Source organism: Drosophila subpulchrella, chromosome X (assembly GCF_014743375.2).
Source record: "Drosophila subpulchrella strain 33 F10 #4 breed RU33 chromosome X, RU_Dsub_v1.1 Primary Assembly, whole genome shotgun sequence".
NCBI lineage: Eukaryota > Metazoa > Arthropoda > Insecta > Diptera > Drosophilidae > Drosophila > Drosophila subpulchrella.
This window is the reverse complement of record NC_050613.1, coordinates 23,502,955-23,521,117: the sequence shown is the minus strand read 5'-3', so window position 1 is coordinate 23,521,117 and position 18,163 is coordinate 23,502,955. Positions and strand designations below refer to the sequence as shown.

General features: G+C 42.8%; 4 protein-coding genes across 4 annotated transcripts; 3 read left to right on the top strand and 1 right to left on the bottom strand.

Moving 5' to 3' along the window:
* Positions 1-1,671: 1,671 nt before the first annotated feature.
* LOC119557408 lies at positions 1,672-2,286 on the top strand. The gene has a single exon (XM_037870156.1). It carries the CDS (start codon positions 1,763-1,765, stop codon positions 2,225-2,227), a length of 465 nt encoding a protein of 154 aa, XP_037726084.1. The 5' UTR covers positions 1,672-1,762; the 3' UTR covers positions 2,228-2,286.
* A 2,702-nt stretch (positions 2,287-4,988) lies between these two features.
* LOC119556746 lies at positions 4,989-7,671 on the top strand. Its single transcript, XM_037869167.1, has 3 exons — positions 4,989-7,389; positions 7,467-7,586; positions 7,654-7,671. Exon 1 carries the CDS (start codon positions 5,381-5,383, stop codon positions 6,857-6,859), a length of 1,479 nt encoding a protein of 492 aa, XP_037725095.1. The 5' UTR covers positions 4,989-5,380; the 3' UTR covers positions 6,860-7,389; positions 7,467-7,586; positions 7,654-7,671.
* A 1,373-nt stretch (positions 7,672-9,044) lies between these two features.
* LOC119557723 (protamine-like protein 99C) lies at positions 9,045-9,838 on the top strand. The gene is made up of 3 exons (XM_037870605.1): positions 9,045-9,255; positions 9,329-9,666; positions 9,724-9,838. Exons 1-3 carry the CDS (start codon positions 9,100-9,102, stop codon positions 9,740-9,742), a joined length of 513 nt encoding a protein of 170 aa, XP_037726533.1. The 5' UTR covers positions 9,045-9,099; the 3' UTR covers positions 9,743-9,838.
* Positions 9,839-16,985: 7,147 nt separating this feature from the next.
* Positions 16,986-17,549, bottom strand: LOC119557352. The gene has a single exon (XM_037870088.1). The coding sequence runs from the start codon at positions 17,408-17,410 to the stop codon at positions 17,108-17,110; it is 303 nt and encodes a 100-aa protein (XP_037726016.1). The 5' UTR covers positions 17,411-17,549; the 3' UTR covers positions 16,986-17,107.
* Positions 17,550-18,163: the final 614 nt, after the last annotated feature.

Here is an 18,163-nt window from a genome sequence, read left to right as displayed (position 1 = left end):
GTTGCCTCGGTGGCTGGGTGGTGTCCAAGTGCTGAAATGTGTAGAGCTTGCCAACGCTGTCAGTCATAATTAACACTCAGCTGCAGCTCCAGCTTTGAGTTCAGCTCCAGCCTTCGAGTTGGAATTTAAGGGGGAATAATATGAAACCGAAATGGATGTGAAACAAAAGTTAGCTTCGTTTCAACTGCTCAAAGTTGCTAATCAAGCTTGACAGCTGCTAAGGGGTGTGTGGAGATGGTGATTGGGTTCACGTATGTGGCAGCCATGTGCAAATGCACTGGGGGTATATCTAAGATATATCATAAAGGACATGTATATATATATCATATAACTAGATTCCAAAGGTTCTTAGATACATTTAAAACAGTGCACTTTGATGATTGTAGTTCGTTTCACATTTTTATAAACTCTTATTAGTCCCAATATAATGTTTATTAGTTTTCTGATATATAAAAGTATTTCTGTGATATTTCCCACAGTGTATCTCGTACCTGCTGCTGACAGCTTTCTCCGCACTCGATGGTGTAATTAGGAATGCAACGCACTTTGAGATACATGGCGCCAGCTGAAAGGAGATTTCGCGCATGCCAAACTCATTAGCCACCCCTCGCGTCCAGATAGATGTGATTTTGCAATCGTGAAGATTTCAATCGAGTTGCGGTTATTGTGTTATGCCCTGCTTGGGCATCTACATTCAGCCATCCATCCATTCCATACCACTAAAAGAAAAGCGTTTTTCCTATCTAAAATTCCTTGCGACACGTGCCAGACACAACAACAATAACAACAAATTACACTAACAATGATGCGGATGTCCCTTCCCTTTCCTCGGATGCCATGCAAATTTGAAGCGCCTGTCGCAGTTCCTTCTTTTGTGTCTATGGCGTCATCGGCTCTACTTGGAATTCACCCCCCCGCATTTGTACTTGATTACCCACACTCACTTGCTGAAACATCCGCATCCACATCCGCACTCGCATCCGCAGCTGTAGCAGTAGCAACTTTAACTGTAAATCGATATTCAGACTGCCTGCCTGTCTGCCCCCTGCCAGGAATCATCTTGGCCTCCAACCTCTGACTAACTGACTGTCTCGACGAAGACAAGCGAAAAGCCCCAAAGTCGGTGGTTGCGACTTAGCGATACTTGCTGTCTATATTTATCACGATTCAAGGAAACACTTTCAAGTCTATGGTAATTATAAAAGTTGGCGGAAAACTGAAGTCAAGAAAATGTAGGAGATGTTGAGGGGCATTGAGGAACTATTAGGGACCAAAGTTTCGAATACTTTACCTTAAAAATGTAAGCAAGATAATGTAGGTAGTAATAGTATTATTATTTATATTTAGTAAATGTTTGGTACACATTAAAATATGTATGCAAATTTCAATGTTGTTCAACTTTTAAGTAAACTTCTAAATTAAGTCTAAGTGAAGAAGAGGAAGAGAAAGACAATCGAATTGAAATGGAAACCGCAAAAAGGTGAACTTTTGGGACTGACAGCAGAACAAACTTTGCTTTACCCAGGAGTGACTCTTTAATTAACAGCCGAAGAGCAGGCTTTAGGAAACTTAATGGCAGAGCAGGAAATGTTTATAACCACCTTATAATATGGCTTTAAGAAAAAGATTTTAATGAACTAGGAAACGTAGCTTTGTGTGTCACATTGACAAGGCCTACATATCGTTTTGTTATCTCAGTTCGGAATCAGGACTCTGTCCGCCAACGAAACCCAGGGATCAGGACTCTAATCCCAGTTCCAGGATGTTGCACAGCAGCTACAACCGGGCACCAAGGCGCAAGCTCATCCCGAACCTGTTCAGCAACATCCTGCAGGTGATCGCCGATGCGGACCATCCGCTGACCGAGCCCGAGATCATCGAGGCGGTTGCCGATCGATTGGATCGCAGCGATGAGGAGCTGAAGCGCCAGATAACTGTGAGCCTCCACGATGCCCTCATCTACGGCTACCTGCGGGTGAAGAACTACCGCTACTCGATAGTCCCCAGTCGCCTGGACCCCGACGACCATCCCCACCAGCAGCCGGTGCACCATGAGCCCAGCTCCTCGATCACCGCCACCGCCGAACACCATCGGGTGCAGGACAGGATCTCCAGCGGAACCAGTCACAGTCCCAGTCAGGATCGGAATCAGGAAGCCCCAACCCCATCCGAAAACCCTCAGGCGGTCAAAAAGGTAACTGCCGAGCCGGAAAAGCAAACAAATTAATACAAGAAATTTTAAATGGATTGCAATAGTGTTTAAATAAATGAAAATGGCTAAGAAAATTATTAAATGCCCTCTAAATAAAGGTGGGTCCAGAACAGACATTGCAATTATTTAAGCTAGTTTATATTTCTCAAAAATATATTTTAAATTCAAAAAAGCAAAAATGTATAAGATAAGTCCCTAGACAAAAGCTAGAAAAATCAAAACCCATATTTGCTGCAAGTTTTTAAAAAGCATCCATATTAATATAAGTAATACAAGTTTAGATGTACATACGTTTTTTAACACTCCAAAGATAACCATTATTGCTCATGTTAACTGCTTGATAAGCCAGAAGACCAGAAAGTATATCATCCACAAGCCTCTTGCTAGTTTCCGTTCGCCTAGGTAAATAATTTCTGGCTTAAACAGCACAGCACGGAGAGACTCAGTTTCCTGTAGAGAATAATTCCCCCAAGTAATCCCCAATTAGTTTCCCAGCTCCACTGACCGGGGAGTTAAGCCCACAAACGATTGCCTGATGGCCTGATGCGGTCCGGTCCGTAAAGTTCACTCCTTCAAGCTGATCGACGTGCGGCGTATACGCAATCCCCGGATCCCGGTCAACTGCATTGGGCCTCCCATTTGCCTCCCCGCCTCCCCGCCTCCTGGCCAGCAGCTAAACGGGCTAATTGAAATGCAATTCGAAGGCAGAGTGTCCAGTGTCCGATGTCCGGCGTCCAGCTTCCAGTGGGCAGGACTACCCTCTGAGGTGTGATGCTGGCATTTGAGAGCCTTGAGCTTGCGGTCATATCAACAAGGATACGTTGACTAAGACGGGCGACCTCAATCGCGTCCTTTGTGTTTGATGTGGTGTCAGCTTCGGGCGCAAATCATGGCCCTCTCCGCTTGTCGGGCTATACATAGGATGCGGTATATATGTGTGCTCCAGTTGGGTCTGATTAGCGATGACAAAAGCTAACAATATAGCAGACCAAGCGATGTGGATAATAGTTAAATGTATTTTACATTAATGGTTTGAATTTATCGATATATTAGAAAGGCGATTGTTAATTTCGATAAGAATTTAAAAATGCAACTCTAATTTTTCCAATGCATTCTATAAACTTAACAGCATTAAAAAGACTAGTGATGATTTCGATAAGAGCGATATTTTTGGTGGCATTAATAACAGTTTCGATAATTAACCAAAATCGATAATTGATTTTGCATGCTTGATTATCACTTAACATCCCTAATCGAATATATAGAGCTCTTCGTTGGCTAAGCGATTGTGTTTGAGTTCACTGATTGTTGCGACACCAACAGGCATTTAAAGGCTCCAAACAGGATGCGGCCAAGCTGCTACTTGCCACCCCCTTCCAATTCAGGTCCTCCAAGGAGGCGGAAGTCACTGCGTTTGGGATTTAGTCACGCTTATGTCCTTGGCCATACGTCCACTCCCCCTCGTTTTCATGTGTGATAATACCTGTTTGGAGCTAGGAGAGGTCCTAGGTACCCGGCTCCAAGTGCGTTGTTTTCACGCCCGTTGAACGGGGCCAAGTGAGCGTGAGGCGAGCACATTACAATGAAGCAGCACCACCAACTGTACCCCTTCCAAACCCCTTCTCCGCCTCCTTCCAAACCCCCTTCTTTCCACTCCCTACCCACAACTCCCCCTGGGCAACTCATTTAGTAATTTGTGTGTGCGTTGGCTGTGCAGCGCAGTCTGGTCCCTGAGTTTAGTCCAGTCAACTGGCTTTACTCAGCTAAATGAGATTTTGCGGTGTGTAATTTGAAAATTGTGAAATTACCCAACACTGCGGAGCCTTTGAGAGAAATGATGGAAAAGTGACGTGGCACATTAACACACCCGACTATATAAACTGGTTTCTCATTGGGGTTCGCCCACTAACGTCGGATTATCCCCTTTGAGCCTTTTTGAGTTCTCCTTCCCCCCTCAATAAAAACCGACCAAATTAGTGCGATTCAATTGCCAGTCGCCCAGCGGAAAAAAAATGTAATGCCCCCTTGGCCAGATTGGCCATAATTCAAGAACGAAATCCAATTCTTGTGATTTTTCGCACCTCATCACAAGGGCTAAACAAACGAGACTCGGGGGCGTGCCCCTTTTTCATTTGCTTATCGCATAACTTTGGGACCTCGGCGGCATATTGTTTTACATGATGCTTTTTGGGTAACTGGATTCGGCTTGTTTCTGGCCTGCGGCAAAGTCATCCTATTTTGGGTCGAAAGCCCAACCAAATCCTGAAAACTCCAGTCCCAAAATTGTTATGCCCTTTGGTTGTTGAGGTTTCCCTTTTTATTTACGCAATGTACACATTGAGTCTGCGTTTTCCACCCCATAAGAGACATTCAGTTTGTCCCTTTTTGGGACCAAAGAACTAAATTTGGCATTGGAAGGCTTCTCTCAACACGCCCCTTTGAGATGAGTTTTCTGAATTTTCAGATATGAAATTTTAAATTATTGTAAGGTATCTAAAGAGATATTTTTATGATATATACGGAAAATTTAAAAAATATCAGAAAAATGATTTTTAAATTATGTTATGGTATCTAAAAAGATATTTTAATGAAAGGATACTGAAGATCTATAAAGTAATTGAACTTATTAAATATTTAAATCCCTTAATGGTACACAAATTGTATTTATTTCATTACTAAAACTAAGATAATATTTCGCATGTATTTTATAAGAAGCAACTTGGCAGCAGGCCAAGATTTCCGATTTGAGCTTACTTCACTTAGAGGCTTGTGTAAATATAATACATAACACATACACCCTTCATTCGATCGGCAAAATTTCTCTTTCGGCAGCACACAAAAAACTGTTGTAAATTAACGTATCTGTACCGTGTTCTTTCGTTGGGTTATTGGTCCTAAGTGTAAAGACTGCCTGTTTTCCCGGTTTTCCTCCAGACCGTATTCAGATAACCGCAGATAAGCCCAACGAAGCCGCTACAAAAAAAGGTAAAGGAAAAGTCTTGAGAACAGCCATCAACTACCGAATCCCCGAGCCGAAATCGCATCTGAAGAAGCGTCGTTCAGAGATCGCAACTCAAGGAACTGCCTCTCGCCCACGCATTTTGGGAATATCGAAGTATTCGAGATTTTAAAATTCGCAAACAAGTAAATCCTGGCAGTGGAAGAGCAATGGAGGACTTGCATCTGAAGCTCGGCGATTTGCCGCAACAAGCATTGGCCGCCCGGCACAGTTTGATATTGGGCTCCAAGCTGGGTGGTGCAATTGGTGGACCCCACCATCATCATCATCTCCGTCACCATCATCCCCTGAATCGCCAGCTCAACCAGCTGAACCAGCTGAACCAGCTGAACCAACTGAACCAGCTGAGCCAGTTGAGCCAGTTGAATCAGTTAACTCAGCTAAATCATCTGACACAATTGAGCCAGCTGCAGCAGCACCTGCACCACCAACTGCATCTCACATCCGGTCTGAATCTCAACTTGGGCTTGGGCCACAAGATGCAGCACCTGACCCGCCAAATGCACATGGGCCTGGGGGGTCTGGGACTGGGTCTCCAGCGGGATCTCGACCTGGATATGGGTGGACATTTGGAGGACGGCAGCAGTGCGAATAGCACCAGCAGCAGTACCAGCACCACGAGCAGCACCAGCACGAGCAGCGATCAGGGGCAAGGACATGGTTCTGGGACTGGAGTTGGAGTTGGTGGACCAAAGTGGCCCCAAGGCCCAGTCCCCGATGCCCACGCCCATGGCCCTGCCCAGGATAATGGTGATTCGCCGAGTGTCAAGGGCAGTGTTGTTAAAGAAACGGAGTGCAAGACGGAGGAGGGCGATTCGCTGGCGGTGTGCAAAAAGGATCTGGACAAGAATCTGCTCGATAAGCTGAAGCCCTCTGCCTCCGTTCTGCTGAAAGCGGCCAACTCCAAGTTGAATGCCGATGCCATGGCCTATACGATGCCCAGTGCCACAATGGAGACCCTCTACGATGGCGGACTCTTGCCCAAGCCGAGCCACAGTGCTCCCTCGCAGCTGCCTCGAGACTTTAGGCTGAATGCCGAGGCGGCTGTCTTCAAGCCCTCTTTGCTGGGCATTGGTTCGCTGGCTCCGGTTCAGCTACCACTTCCGGTTCCGCAATCACTGCTTTCGACGGTATCGCTACCCCTACTTCCGGCCATTTCGCAGGGGGTTCTGTCGGCCATCTCTCAGCCCCTACTGCCCACGCCATCACACCTCCTGGACCAGGACTTTCCGCCCCTCCAAGGTAATCATCATCATCATCACCATCATCATCTGATGCATTCAGTGCAGCGTCATGGCGGCAAACCCTATGTCCGTTGGCGCAAACAGCCACTGCCGGACCTCTTCACCGCCGTCCTCTCGCTGATGAGGGAACACTCGCGATCGGTCAGCTATCCGGAGATCATAAACACCCTGGCCCTGAGGCTCCAGCGACCGGAGGTCGAGCTGAAGCGCCATGTGCCGCACACCCTGCACGCCGCCGTCAATAATGGGTATCTGAAGAAGGACGGCAATCGGTATTCGCTGGTCTCCGAAATGGAACAGCTGGAGATCATGCGACGGAACCAGGAGGCGGCCATGCGGGCCAGGGAGCTGGAGAAGGAGCCATTGTCCTGGCGCAAGCGTTAGTCCATCCATATGCATATGATACTGGAACATTCGCATACCACAATACGGCACCCTGCATTCCACATCGACATCATCTTCATCGATATTCACTGCACTTCGTATCTTTCGGCTTCATCACTTTTATATCCTTGAGCTAGCACAGCACTCGCGGCTATGAGCATGTAGTCCTGTGAGTCGCACCACCCAGAGCCCCGAGTCCTGTGCCGCCGACGAGCCCTGCAATATGGTTTTACTGTACGTGAACTGCGTCCGCGGACCAGCGATCCGTGTGATCCTCGATACGTGACCCGTGCTCCTCGAATCGTGATCAGTGATACGTGATCCTCGGTCCGCCCATGAAGTCACGATGACGAATGTATATATACATACTCTATATATATATATATATATATTAGCCCAATGGGGACGGCCTTTTGTCGAACTGCTGTCTCCAGAGGATGTTTCGTTTGCCTGATGTTCCCAATTGCGTTCCAACACAGAAACAATCGAGTTCTCCTGGTTCAGCGCTTTTAAAATTTCAAGCTATTCGGGTAAATAAAATTGTAGTTTTTCATTCATGATTTTTAATGGACAAGGGAATCTGAATAAAACAAACTTTACTTTCCAGCTTGTGTACCGAAAAACTGAAGAATTCGCGTGGTTTTTTTGGTTGGAATAAAACACGCTATAAGCATGGACACTTTTAATTTGAAACAATGCAGTTTATCCAAATCGAGAACATCTCTACGTATGTACTTTATTTAGGTATTAATAAATAATTTTAACAAAAAAATTAAAAATATATTTTTATTCAGGCTTTGGACTTTACAAGTTTTACTTACTTCAAGCAACAATATATCTTTCGTTCCAGCCATTCACTTTGTATTTTATATGCACATTCCCCTGATCCCTATCTTTTTAACGACCCAACTATCCATTCCCATTCAAATTCTGCTAGCCGGCCATTAAATTTTTGCATTCAACTTTGTGTTTATCAATTTAAACATACAGTCAGTCATTCAGTCGGTCGGCGGTTATTCGGATCTGTTCAGTTAACTAGCTATTGTGCGCAGAGTGGCGAGTATCTAGAGCTCATCATGATTGTTTTGTAATTGGAATGCGACAATGCGAGGCCAGAAAGGGGGTGGTGGATGGTTGGTGGTGGCTGCAGGATGGAGGATGGAGGATGCCATCTCCCAGAATGCAAGGACAATAACAACAGCAAGGATGAAAAGATGTGGGCGGAGGAGGACGACAGCGACGACGAGGACGAGTGAATGCCAACTCAACTAACAATTTGCTTCAATTATAAAAAGCGTCGCGACAAAATGGCGCCAAGCTAGCGGCGGGTGGGAATGAGTGGGTGGCACATGGGCGTAATCAGGAAGGGGGCTTTTAATGTTAACCCCCCTTCTGACTGTTAAAATACCATGGAAAACATTGTGTTAAATCGTATGCCTTATTAAATTTGTTCTCAAAATCAACCCCCTCTCAACCAAAGCCCAGCCACGCCACTGGGCTGGCCGCATTGGAGCATGGATGAGATGCTGTTGTTGCTCTGGCTGCTGCTGTTGCTTTTGCTGTGCTGTGCTGTTGCTGCTGATGAAATGGGTAAACAGTGGACAGAGTGGCCCGGGGGTATGGCCTGGTAATCAGCATGGCGACGCACTGCTCCTTTGAGTCCTCAACTGCCTCCTTCTTTAAGGGCAGCCCATCTGTGCTGCCGACTAGAGATCGCTAAAAACTCTGAGTCCACGTCGCATCAAAAATTTAAAAATTACATCATGTGGAATTGATATTTTAGTCAAAAATACTCTTTTTACTTGCGGTTTTTTAATCGTAATTTAGCCAAATCATGGCGTACAGCAAAAAGACCGACTGTCTTGAACAGCTTGCTAGATATGCTAACGATCCGCATCACTTTAAGGAAAATTTATTTTTGGACCAATTTTCGCATTTTTTGTAAGGGGTTACATCATTTTTTTTTGCGAAAAATGGCACAAATTAAAAATTTCCAGGCTTGAATGTGAATGGATTGGAAATTAAGCTACGAACTACTATGCCATCCAAAACATGGAGTTTTAAGGGTGGACAATTGACTAGTAAACAATTTTACAGTAGCCTTTTTTAAGATTTAAAAAAAATATCCTAGATAGCTGGGAGAACAGCTTCTCAATCAGAATCAGTATTCTTATTAGTATTCAAGTGTAGACATTGTCGTGTACAGGAAACCAAATTGTATTGTTACACACATTAAAACTATGGATGGAAAAAAAGGTGGAAACACACTTCGTAAAACAACTGGCTCCCTGAACTTACCGACCGAAAACATAAAGCGATTCTACGGAATTTCCCCACAGAACGGGATACGTTTCGAAGCAAGAGAATGGAACTATATGAACCTCTTTAAAAATCCGGTAAGTAGGAAATATCTTAATTTTTAACAATATATACCAATTGCTAACAAACGAACCTGTGACCGTTATAAAGAGTGCACCTCAGGAGCTTGAGAGTCAGTCCCTTGGGGAAAACCCCGGTAAATTTAAGCGGGAGAAATGCACTCCCGTTCGCTCTCCCAGTGCCCGTGAGAGGGAGTCCAGGATCAAGAAGAAAAGGAAGCCATCCAAGTCCATCAAGAAGAGACCCAGCCCTGTGCTGAAGATCCTCGACCCACATCGTCTGGGCTCCGCCGTAGCCTATATTCATTTCATGCGCAAGTTTCAGAGGAAGAACAACAATTTGAAGGCGAATGATCTACTAAACAAGGGAACTCGTCTTTGGTGCCGTCTGCATGGAAACCAGCGCCAACAATTTGAGAGGCCGCTTTGGTAAAGTTGTATACATGTAAAGCTTTACTCAAACAATAATATCTACCATTTTTTCAGGGTTGTGAGGACTGGATAGGAACACTATTCAATTTTAGCCGTATTAATATATGTAAATTTGAAGCGAACAATGTCTTGTAAATCTTTTTGGTCAAAAATACACTTATTTTTTGCGGCTTTTCGATCGAGGTTTAGTCAAATCAAGGCGCACAGTAAAAAGGGCGACTGTTTTGAACAGCTTGTTAGATATGCTAACGATCCGCATCACTTAAAGGAAAATTTATTTATTGGCCAAATTTCGCATTTTTTGTAAGGGGTTACATCATCTTTTTTTGCGAAAAATGGCAAAAATTAAAATTTTCCAGGCTTGAATGCCTATGGATTGGAAATTAAACTACGATTCCAACGGGGTATGGCATCCCTTATTTGGACCTTTTTTTCTCATATAGCACCCAAAAAACTAATTTTTTAAGGCGTAAAAATGGGATTCAGATTTTAGTCAAAAATACACTTTTTCCCCACGGATTTTTAATCGTAGTTTGGCCAAATAAAGGCGTACAGTAAAAAGGCCGACTGTTTTAGACAGCATGCTAAATATGCTAACGATCCCATTCATTTTATGGAAAATTTATATTGATCAATTTTCACTTTTTTTATAAGGATTGCATCGTGTTTTTTTGCGGAAAATGGCAAAATTTTAAAATGTCTAGGCTTTAATGCCAATGGATTGGAAATCAAATCACGAGTTCATCGAGGTATTACATTCATTTCGCATTTCGACCTTTATTTTAGTTATTACAACCAAAAAACTGATTTTTTAGTGCAAAATAATGGGATTACGATTTTAGTCAAAAATACGATTTTTATTTTCGGTTTTTCAATCGTATTAAGGTCAAATCAACGCGTACAGTTAAAAGACCGACTGTTTCGGGCACCTCACTACATATGCTTATGAAAAATTGGTTTTGCAATGATTTTCGCCTTTTTCTAAGATTTTTGTTTGGATATAATGAAAAAAATAAATAAAATTCAGATTTGAATGTCAATGGATTGAAATGTTTACAACGATCTTAACGAGGTAGATTTAAATAAATCCTAAATGCATTTCAATGTAAGCAATGTAGCGAAGGTTTCATAAAATTTACAATATCTAACAGTATTGGCAGTCCTTAAGTGATTCCGTTAAGCTAGAAAATAGCCAAGTTGGCATCTCCTGCAGGAGGAGCGGAGAGCAGAGGCGACTACTCGGTGACGCAGCTGGCCTCGACCGGAATGAAAGTGGAACTGGAACTCGAACTGGAGCACCGAGGAGCCTCCGCTGGCGTCAGCCTCAACCCATCTTTGCCGGCTTTGTCTGCCGTCTATATGGTCATCAACTTATTTGCATGCTGCAACTCGGGGCCTGTCATAATTGTATTTGGTGCCGCCAGTCAGGGATCAGGAATCAGGAATCAGGCACTTCGATACGCCAGGCCGGAGTCCTGTCCAAAGTTTGTTGCCTGAACGCCAATGCCACCGAACCGAACCTGTTGACTCTCACTCTTTTTCCAAGTGGAGGAGCAGACAGATGCCAGGATTACGGCATCCGCCCAGCTGAGCGATGATTTACCGAGCTCGTGTGATTCATAAATATCTCTGCTCAGGAATCCCGGTGTCCATTGTCCTTCTGCCCCGTGGAAATTGTGCACTGAGAGAAAAGTGGCGGGGCTTAACAAACAATTAGAAATGGGATTTTAAATTGTCTTGATAAAAGCTCTCCTTTTTTTATTTTTCAAACTTCAGTTTTTTTTAAATTTCCATTTATGCTACATGAAGATACCTTGTGTCTTAAAATTACTCAAAAAGGTGTCAAAAAGTATACTACAATATATAAACTTTCGATTTGAAGTTTTCCTAGCATTGGTTTAGACACCTTCTTAAGAGGATTAAAAATCACAAGAAATTTTATTGGTATTAAAATGTATTTACTCAAGGTATCTTTTCCCTACGTTGGTAACTTTTAACAATGTAAGCTGGTTTTTTTCCACAATGTAAGACAAGAACTTGGACTCACAGTGAATGAGCTGGCTGCCATTTGTCATGGCATTCCATGAAGAGAAGCGTGAACCAAACGCCGAGGCATGTGTGCGAACGGAGCTGAGTTTAAATGTTAATAGTTCACAGGCTGCCCGATCCTCCGGCATTTGAACCGGACTGAGCTGGCCTTAATGTTGCATGTCAACGGAATGCTGAGCAGGCCAGATTAGCCGATGATGCAGCTCCTGGCTGCAATCCCATCGGAAGGTGTGTTAGGGGGTTTGTTGGGTGCTGTATCCCCAGAAGGGGGAATCTGAAAGACAAGGGTGGTCCAAGGACCCCCAGGTTTCTGCAGAAGGAACATTGATCCCCCCTCTCCTGACCATTAAGCCATTGTGGCGTGGTTACCACCAATAATTATATAAAGCGAGTAGTAGCGGAATACGCAGACTATAAAAGCAGCTAAGGCTTAGGAAAAAAATACAAAATATAATAGGTTCCATAAAGAATGAAAAAGAGTTTTTGCTCTGGCTCTGCTCAAACAAGAAAACAGAAAAAATGAATTGTTTATGCTAAACAATATGAAAAAGCAACACGGCTTTGTGGCAAAATATACAACAAAAGAGTTGATTTCAGGCTAAATAAATATTAATGATAAATTGTGAAAACATGGAATAAAAATAAACAATAGTATTAGTCCTATCTGGTTGGGCACTAAAAAATTTTGAAAAAGAAAACAACACGAAGAAATAATTGAAAATGGCTGGTCAAAGAACAAAGCTCTAGCAAAAAAATTGTAAAGCTTAAAAAATCGGTTTTTTTTTTGTTTGCTTTAAACTGAATGTCAGTAAATTTGGTAAAAAACATGGTTATCAAATTGGTCTTTGCCACCGAAAATTAAACCAGCAATGCTTCCTTCCTGCGGAATGACCACCCAATTAGCGGATCACCCGCGCAACCCTTAACCCCTGAACACCTATACAATCAGCCAAATAATAACAATCATTTAATTTCAGGTTAATTGCACACACTTTGGTTTGTGTTGGGGCCATAAATTGTGTGCATTCGTCGGCCGATGCCTGGTGTTTGTGTAATTTATTCGCATATTTCAGTGGAGCGTGGAGTGACAGGGTGAAATTATGCTACAAAATGCCAGGAATGCCTAATGCCTACCCCCCGTAAAGTTTTTGGCAGGGAGGGGGCGTCAGCAGGGGCGGAGTAATAGATGTGGCCCAAGTCAAGACAGAAACGAGGGCAGACACATCCAGCAGGGGCACACAAAAACTCTGGCCTGCTAAACGCATTTACGTGTCAGAACTAATTTAATGTGGCGCCCCCGGGTGGACTGTACCGAACTGTACCGAGCTGAAATGGAACGGAACGGAATGGGAATGGACTGCGGGAAATGGGAGCGGGAACGGGAACGGAAACGGAAAGGGAAACGCATACGCAGCGAGCCAGTGGCGTCTGACCATATTTTGCTTATTTATTTGCCCTGCAGCAAATGCCCCGACGCCACGGCACCCGCCCTCGCACATTTCTCACCTAATAAAATTACAATGGCCACACCAAACGCACCCCCTGCCATGCACCCTCACATGTTGCTCCTGCCCCGTTGTCCTTTTCGCTCCTTTTTGATGTAAATTTAATTTCGGTTTTCACATTTTGAGGTTTTCATAGCCACATGCTGGCATGAGGGTGGTGCAGAGAGAGAAATATTTGTTGCACTTTGGTCACACTGGAATAGTCTTGGAATTGAATGTTCTATAAGTTCTGATATTATTACTTTATTTTATTATATTATTATTATATGATTCTTATATTTAACAATGCAACAATTCATTTAAGATCTTATATCTCTTATTTAGCATCTCCTTATCAAATTTTCAAAGATGAAAACCTTTTAGAAATCTAAAAATCAATTTAAATATGACCTTAATTTGCTTGAACGTCTATATTATTTAACTTTTAAACAAATATAATGATATAACATATTTTTTAAATGGAATACTTGTGATATTTAGCAATGCTGTGCTTGTTTTCTCGGCGTGTGCTTCCCGAGTCCTGTGTTACTGAGAGTCCTGAACTCCAAGTGAGTGTCCGTGTCCGGGTCCTGTCCTCCCAGAGCCTCCTCCCCCCCCTCGACCTCGTATCCCCGGGGACTCGGGGGAGCATATTCAGCTGCCGTAATGCTTCTTTCATCGCCGCTTCCTTCACCCCAAACTCGTGATCCTGCTGCTGCTGCTGTTCTTTTCCTTTGCCCTGTCACTCCGTCATCAGCGTCGCATATTGTTCGTCCTTTCGGGGGAAGAGGAGGCAAAGGAGGAGGAGATCCTGCGCCCCCCATATGAATATGTCAACTTGATTCCCTGGCGTGTGCTCCGAATCGAGTTCTTGTTTTTTGCGAATTTTTTTTTTGTTTTTTTTTTCTTGCCGCTCTTGTTTCCGCTGCTGCATTGTCCTGCGATTTCAATTAAAACCCCTCGCAAAACCGATGCAATTTCAATCTGGTTTTCGGCACATTTGCGGCCCCCTAATCAAATAATCCGCAAAACTCCGCCATAGCGTGTGGTTAACGTTGTTAGTTCCAAAGGACACTTGCGATAAATATCACCTTCGTTACTATCATGTCCATAGCATAGTCATATAAGGCTATCGTTAGAAGTTCAGTGACCAAGGCCGGAAGCCATTCACACACTGGCATCATTTCGGAGGAAGTTCACTTGGAGGGGCGATGGGAGCTGAACGGAGTGAACAAAGCCTAAACAAAGTCTGACACTCGACACAAAGCCTAATTGCTGGACCCAGATCCCCCGATTCCCAGCCAGATCCCGAGCCAAATCCTGCCACTCCTCCGACTCCAACTCAACTCCAATTGCGACTGTGAAAAAGCGCCAAGTGCACTCGAGGTAATTTGATTTAATTGTGCGTGCCTGCCAGGGGCAACAACAAAAGCACTCAGCCAACTTGCAACAACTTGGCAACTTTTGCTCATATGTTTGTGGTCGCTTTGTTCTATGCCCTAACAAAAGGTATCCCAACTTTTTCCAAGAAACTTTAAAAACACCCCTGTATACACGAAACTGTGCACACAACTTTGTGAACTAATATTGTTTTGTCAACTCTCTTATATTGTTATACAATATGGGAGATATGGTGTGTAAAGCGAGTTCTTTAAAAAAAATCGGTATTCCTTTATATTTACATTTTTTACCCCCTATACATTAAAAACATTGCATAAAACTTTGTAAGTTAATATTGCTTTAACATCTTTCTTTTCTATATTATTATATCATATGGGAGATATTATATGTCAAAAGAGTTCTTCAGAAAAAATGGTATTCCTGTATGTAAACATTTTTTAAGCGCCAAAATTTGGGTTATGGATGTAAAAAACTAAATTGTAAAATGCTTTACTGATTTATAAAAAATATAATTTATAGGTATTTTAAAAGTCAGTCTTCAAAAGAAGTGGTTTCCTTTAATGTTTTTTTATTCTTTTTTTTTCTACTCTTTGCTCATAAGAAATTTACAAGTACCGAGAGTGTTGGCTCCTTTTCCTGGCTAGTGGGTCCCAGGTCAAAGGTTCCGAGTCCAAGTCTGAAGCTCTTGAACTCCGTGCAGCCTGCGATGTTCCCTACCTGTGCCCCTTGAACTTGCAACTTGCAACCGCTTGAAGTGTTGGTCCGCCTGTTGTTTTTTCATTTTTTTTCTGTTCGCCATGGTCACCATTGTCGGAGTTTATTAACTGCGGCTGTGTTTTTCTTATTTTTTTCCTAGTTACCACTGGTTCCTGAACTCCTGCATAAATCATCAACGCAATGGCCTTTAATGCATAATTTATTTACCATTTCAGGATGCCCCCAGCTGTCTCTGTCTGCGGTTTCGCTTTCATTTTGTATTTTTTTTTTTTGAGCTGGTTGGTTTTTAGTGCTGAGCAAATTTATGGCTGACGAGCATTTCCGCTTCCGTTCGCAATTACACGAGAGCGGCTAAAATAATAACGGGCTGCCGTAGAATCATTAAGAAGTCGGCCGCAAAATCAATTATTCCCATTCGAATGGCGCCCAACACTGGGGACGACGATTCATGAATTTGTGATTGAAAGGGAATCGATATTGTCATTAGACTTGGCTTTAAGTATTGAGAGTGTTGCTACAGATAAACATAATGAATGTGAAAGCAATGTATTACCAATTCTGGGTTGCCTCATTTACTCTCAGTGGATTTTAACGTGACTAGCGTTTTATTTCTTGTCTAATTTCAACAAATATTACTAGATTTGTAAGTCTACACATTTCACAAACATATTGAAAAACCCCTTAGAAATCCATGATATCATTTCGATTGGATCAAATTAGGACTCGCTACTATCGGCCATTGCAAAACAATTGAAAAGCCACATACGCATGCACATTTCGATAAATATTCATAATTCATAGTTCATAATGGCATTTGCATAGGCGAGCAAAAAGACTGCAGCCCCGGGGAAAAAGTAGGCTGTGGAAAATACAACAAAATCAACTCAAAAATTAAGCATATCCCTCTTTTTTGTCCGCCCCCCAAAACGTACCACCCTCTGGATAATGTTTGATTTTTACCGCTTAATTTATGATTTAATTGCATATTTCGCGGTGCAATGCAAATATTCACCAATCCACCGCCCACCGCACTGTGGTCGCTGTGCAATGTGCAATGCCATGCATTTCATTTAGATAACCGCAAATATTTGCCACAAAACGCGTTTGCCACCAGAGGGCCAATCTGGCGTGACAAAAGCGCTGCCAACCCTTGAGGGCCGCCGAATGTGAATTATTGGGGCACCTGAACATTAAGGCAATTAAATGCATGCTTAGAAAGCGGAATAATTATAAGCTTAGTAGATAAATATCATTACTATGCCATCTATAGAAAAAAAGTTTCTGTAGGAAATATTAAGCCACGTTCACAAGATGTTTTCAACTATAAGGTGACCCAAAACACACCTACGTATCTACCAATTATCTACCAAGCGTATACAATATTGTATTATCAACCTAGGAAAACTAAATATAACTATATAATGGTACATATTGAGCTGAAAATGGGCTGGCATAAAACTCCTTGTCCGACTATTTGGTGACCCCGATTTAATATTAGCATTTAACATTCCGCAAAATTAATATTACCTTCCCCAATAAAACAATAGAATAGATATAAGCTATCCATAAGAATGATACATAGTTAGCTGAACTTGAACATTTCCCGTTAGGACTATTTGGTGACCCCGATAGCATTCAACATTCCAACCCCAATAATACAAAATATTTCCGAAGCATATCACGTGTATTTAAGTGTGATCAAGGGTGTAACGTTTCGGGTTCTGTTGTTCTCTCTTCAGGGGTTAGCAATCCGATGGTGTAGTGTGTTCTTTGGGTTCCCATACCATTTAGTGGTGTGACGACGGTGTTCCCAGAGTGGCCATCAGTTCGCTCAGTCGTCGCGAGCGGACCGAGAAGTGGTTCCTCTGGCGCTTCAGGATCCCGTACTCGACGCCATCCCGCAGGTTGATCTGCACTTGGCGCTGGAACTCGGGATCGTTGCGGCGATACTGGACTCCCAGGACGAGGATGAGCTCGGTGTCGCTCATGGGTCGATGGGCATCCTCCAGGGCGTGTAGTATGGAGCGTAGGAGGTTGGGCACCAGATTTCGCTGACGGGGCAGTGTACGTGTCTTGTAGGTGACCGGCATGTTAGCAGCAATCAAAAAAACTTGTTTTATTTTTTTTTTTTGTTTAATTTGTTTACTTTTTTTTTTGTTTGTTATGGGAAACCAAAGGTAGAAAGTGTAGAAAAATTTTGTGACCGACTCGGAGGCCGGTCTCAGTCGTTATGAATGAGTTGGGGGAATGAAAGTCCCATCTACCTTTGACATTTAGGGCCTCGCCAACTTTCTGACTCTCCTACTTCATAGCCTGCTACGTTTTTGTTCTAACTTGCCGAAGCAGACTCACTTCCTCATGGCCAATTAATCAGAAGGCGGCTGTGGCGGGTTGAACTTGAATGACCTCGAGGCATAAAAACGAAAACTGCGACAACAAAGGCAACAGCCAGTAAAGCAACAAAGACCAGGAAAACACTGCACTCAGAGAAATGGTGGTTATCATATCATATTTCTAAGAACTGCAACAAGTTCAAAGACGAATGAGCTGTAGAACGCTATATTATATCATACAATTTATTATCTAATACCCATTTAAATGATTTTTATTTTTGCTACAGCTGTGCCTATAATTCCCAAGTACTGATTTGCAACTCTGTTAATAATTAATATAAATATTTTTCAAGTATTATTAATAATTTACCTAAGGCTTTTGGTATTAAATATTGTATTGTAAATACTAAACCAATGCAAAGTAAAATGCTTAATTGTTCATAATTATATGATCCAAATCTTGGCTAATATTATAGTAATTTCTTTTTAAAAAAATGTACTGAAACTGTT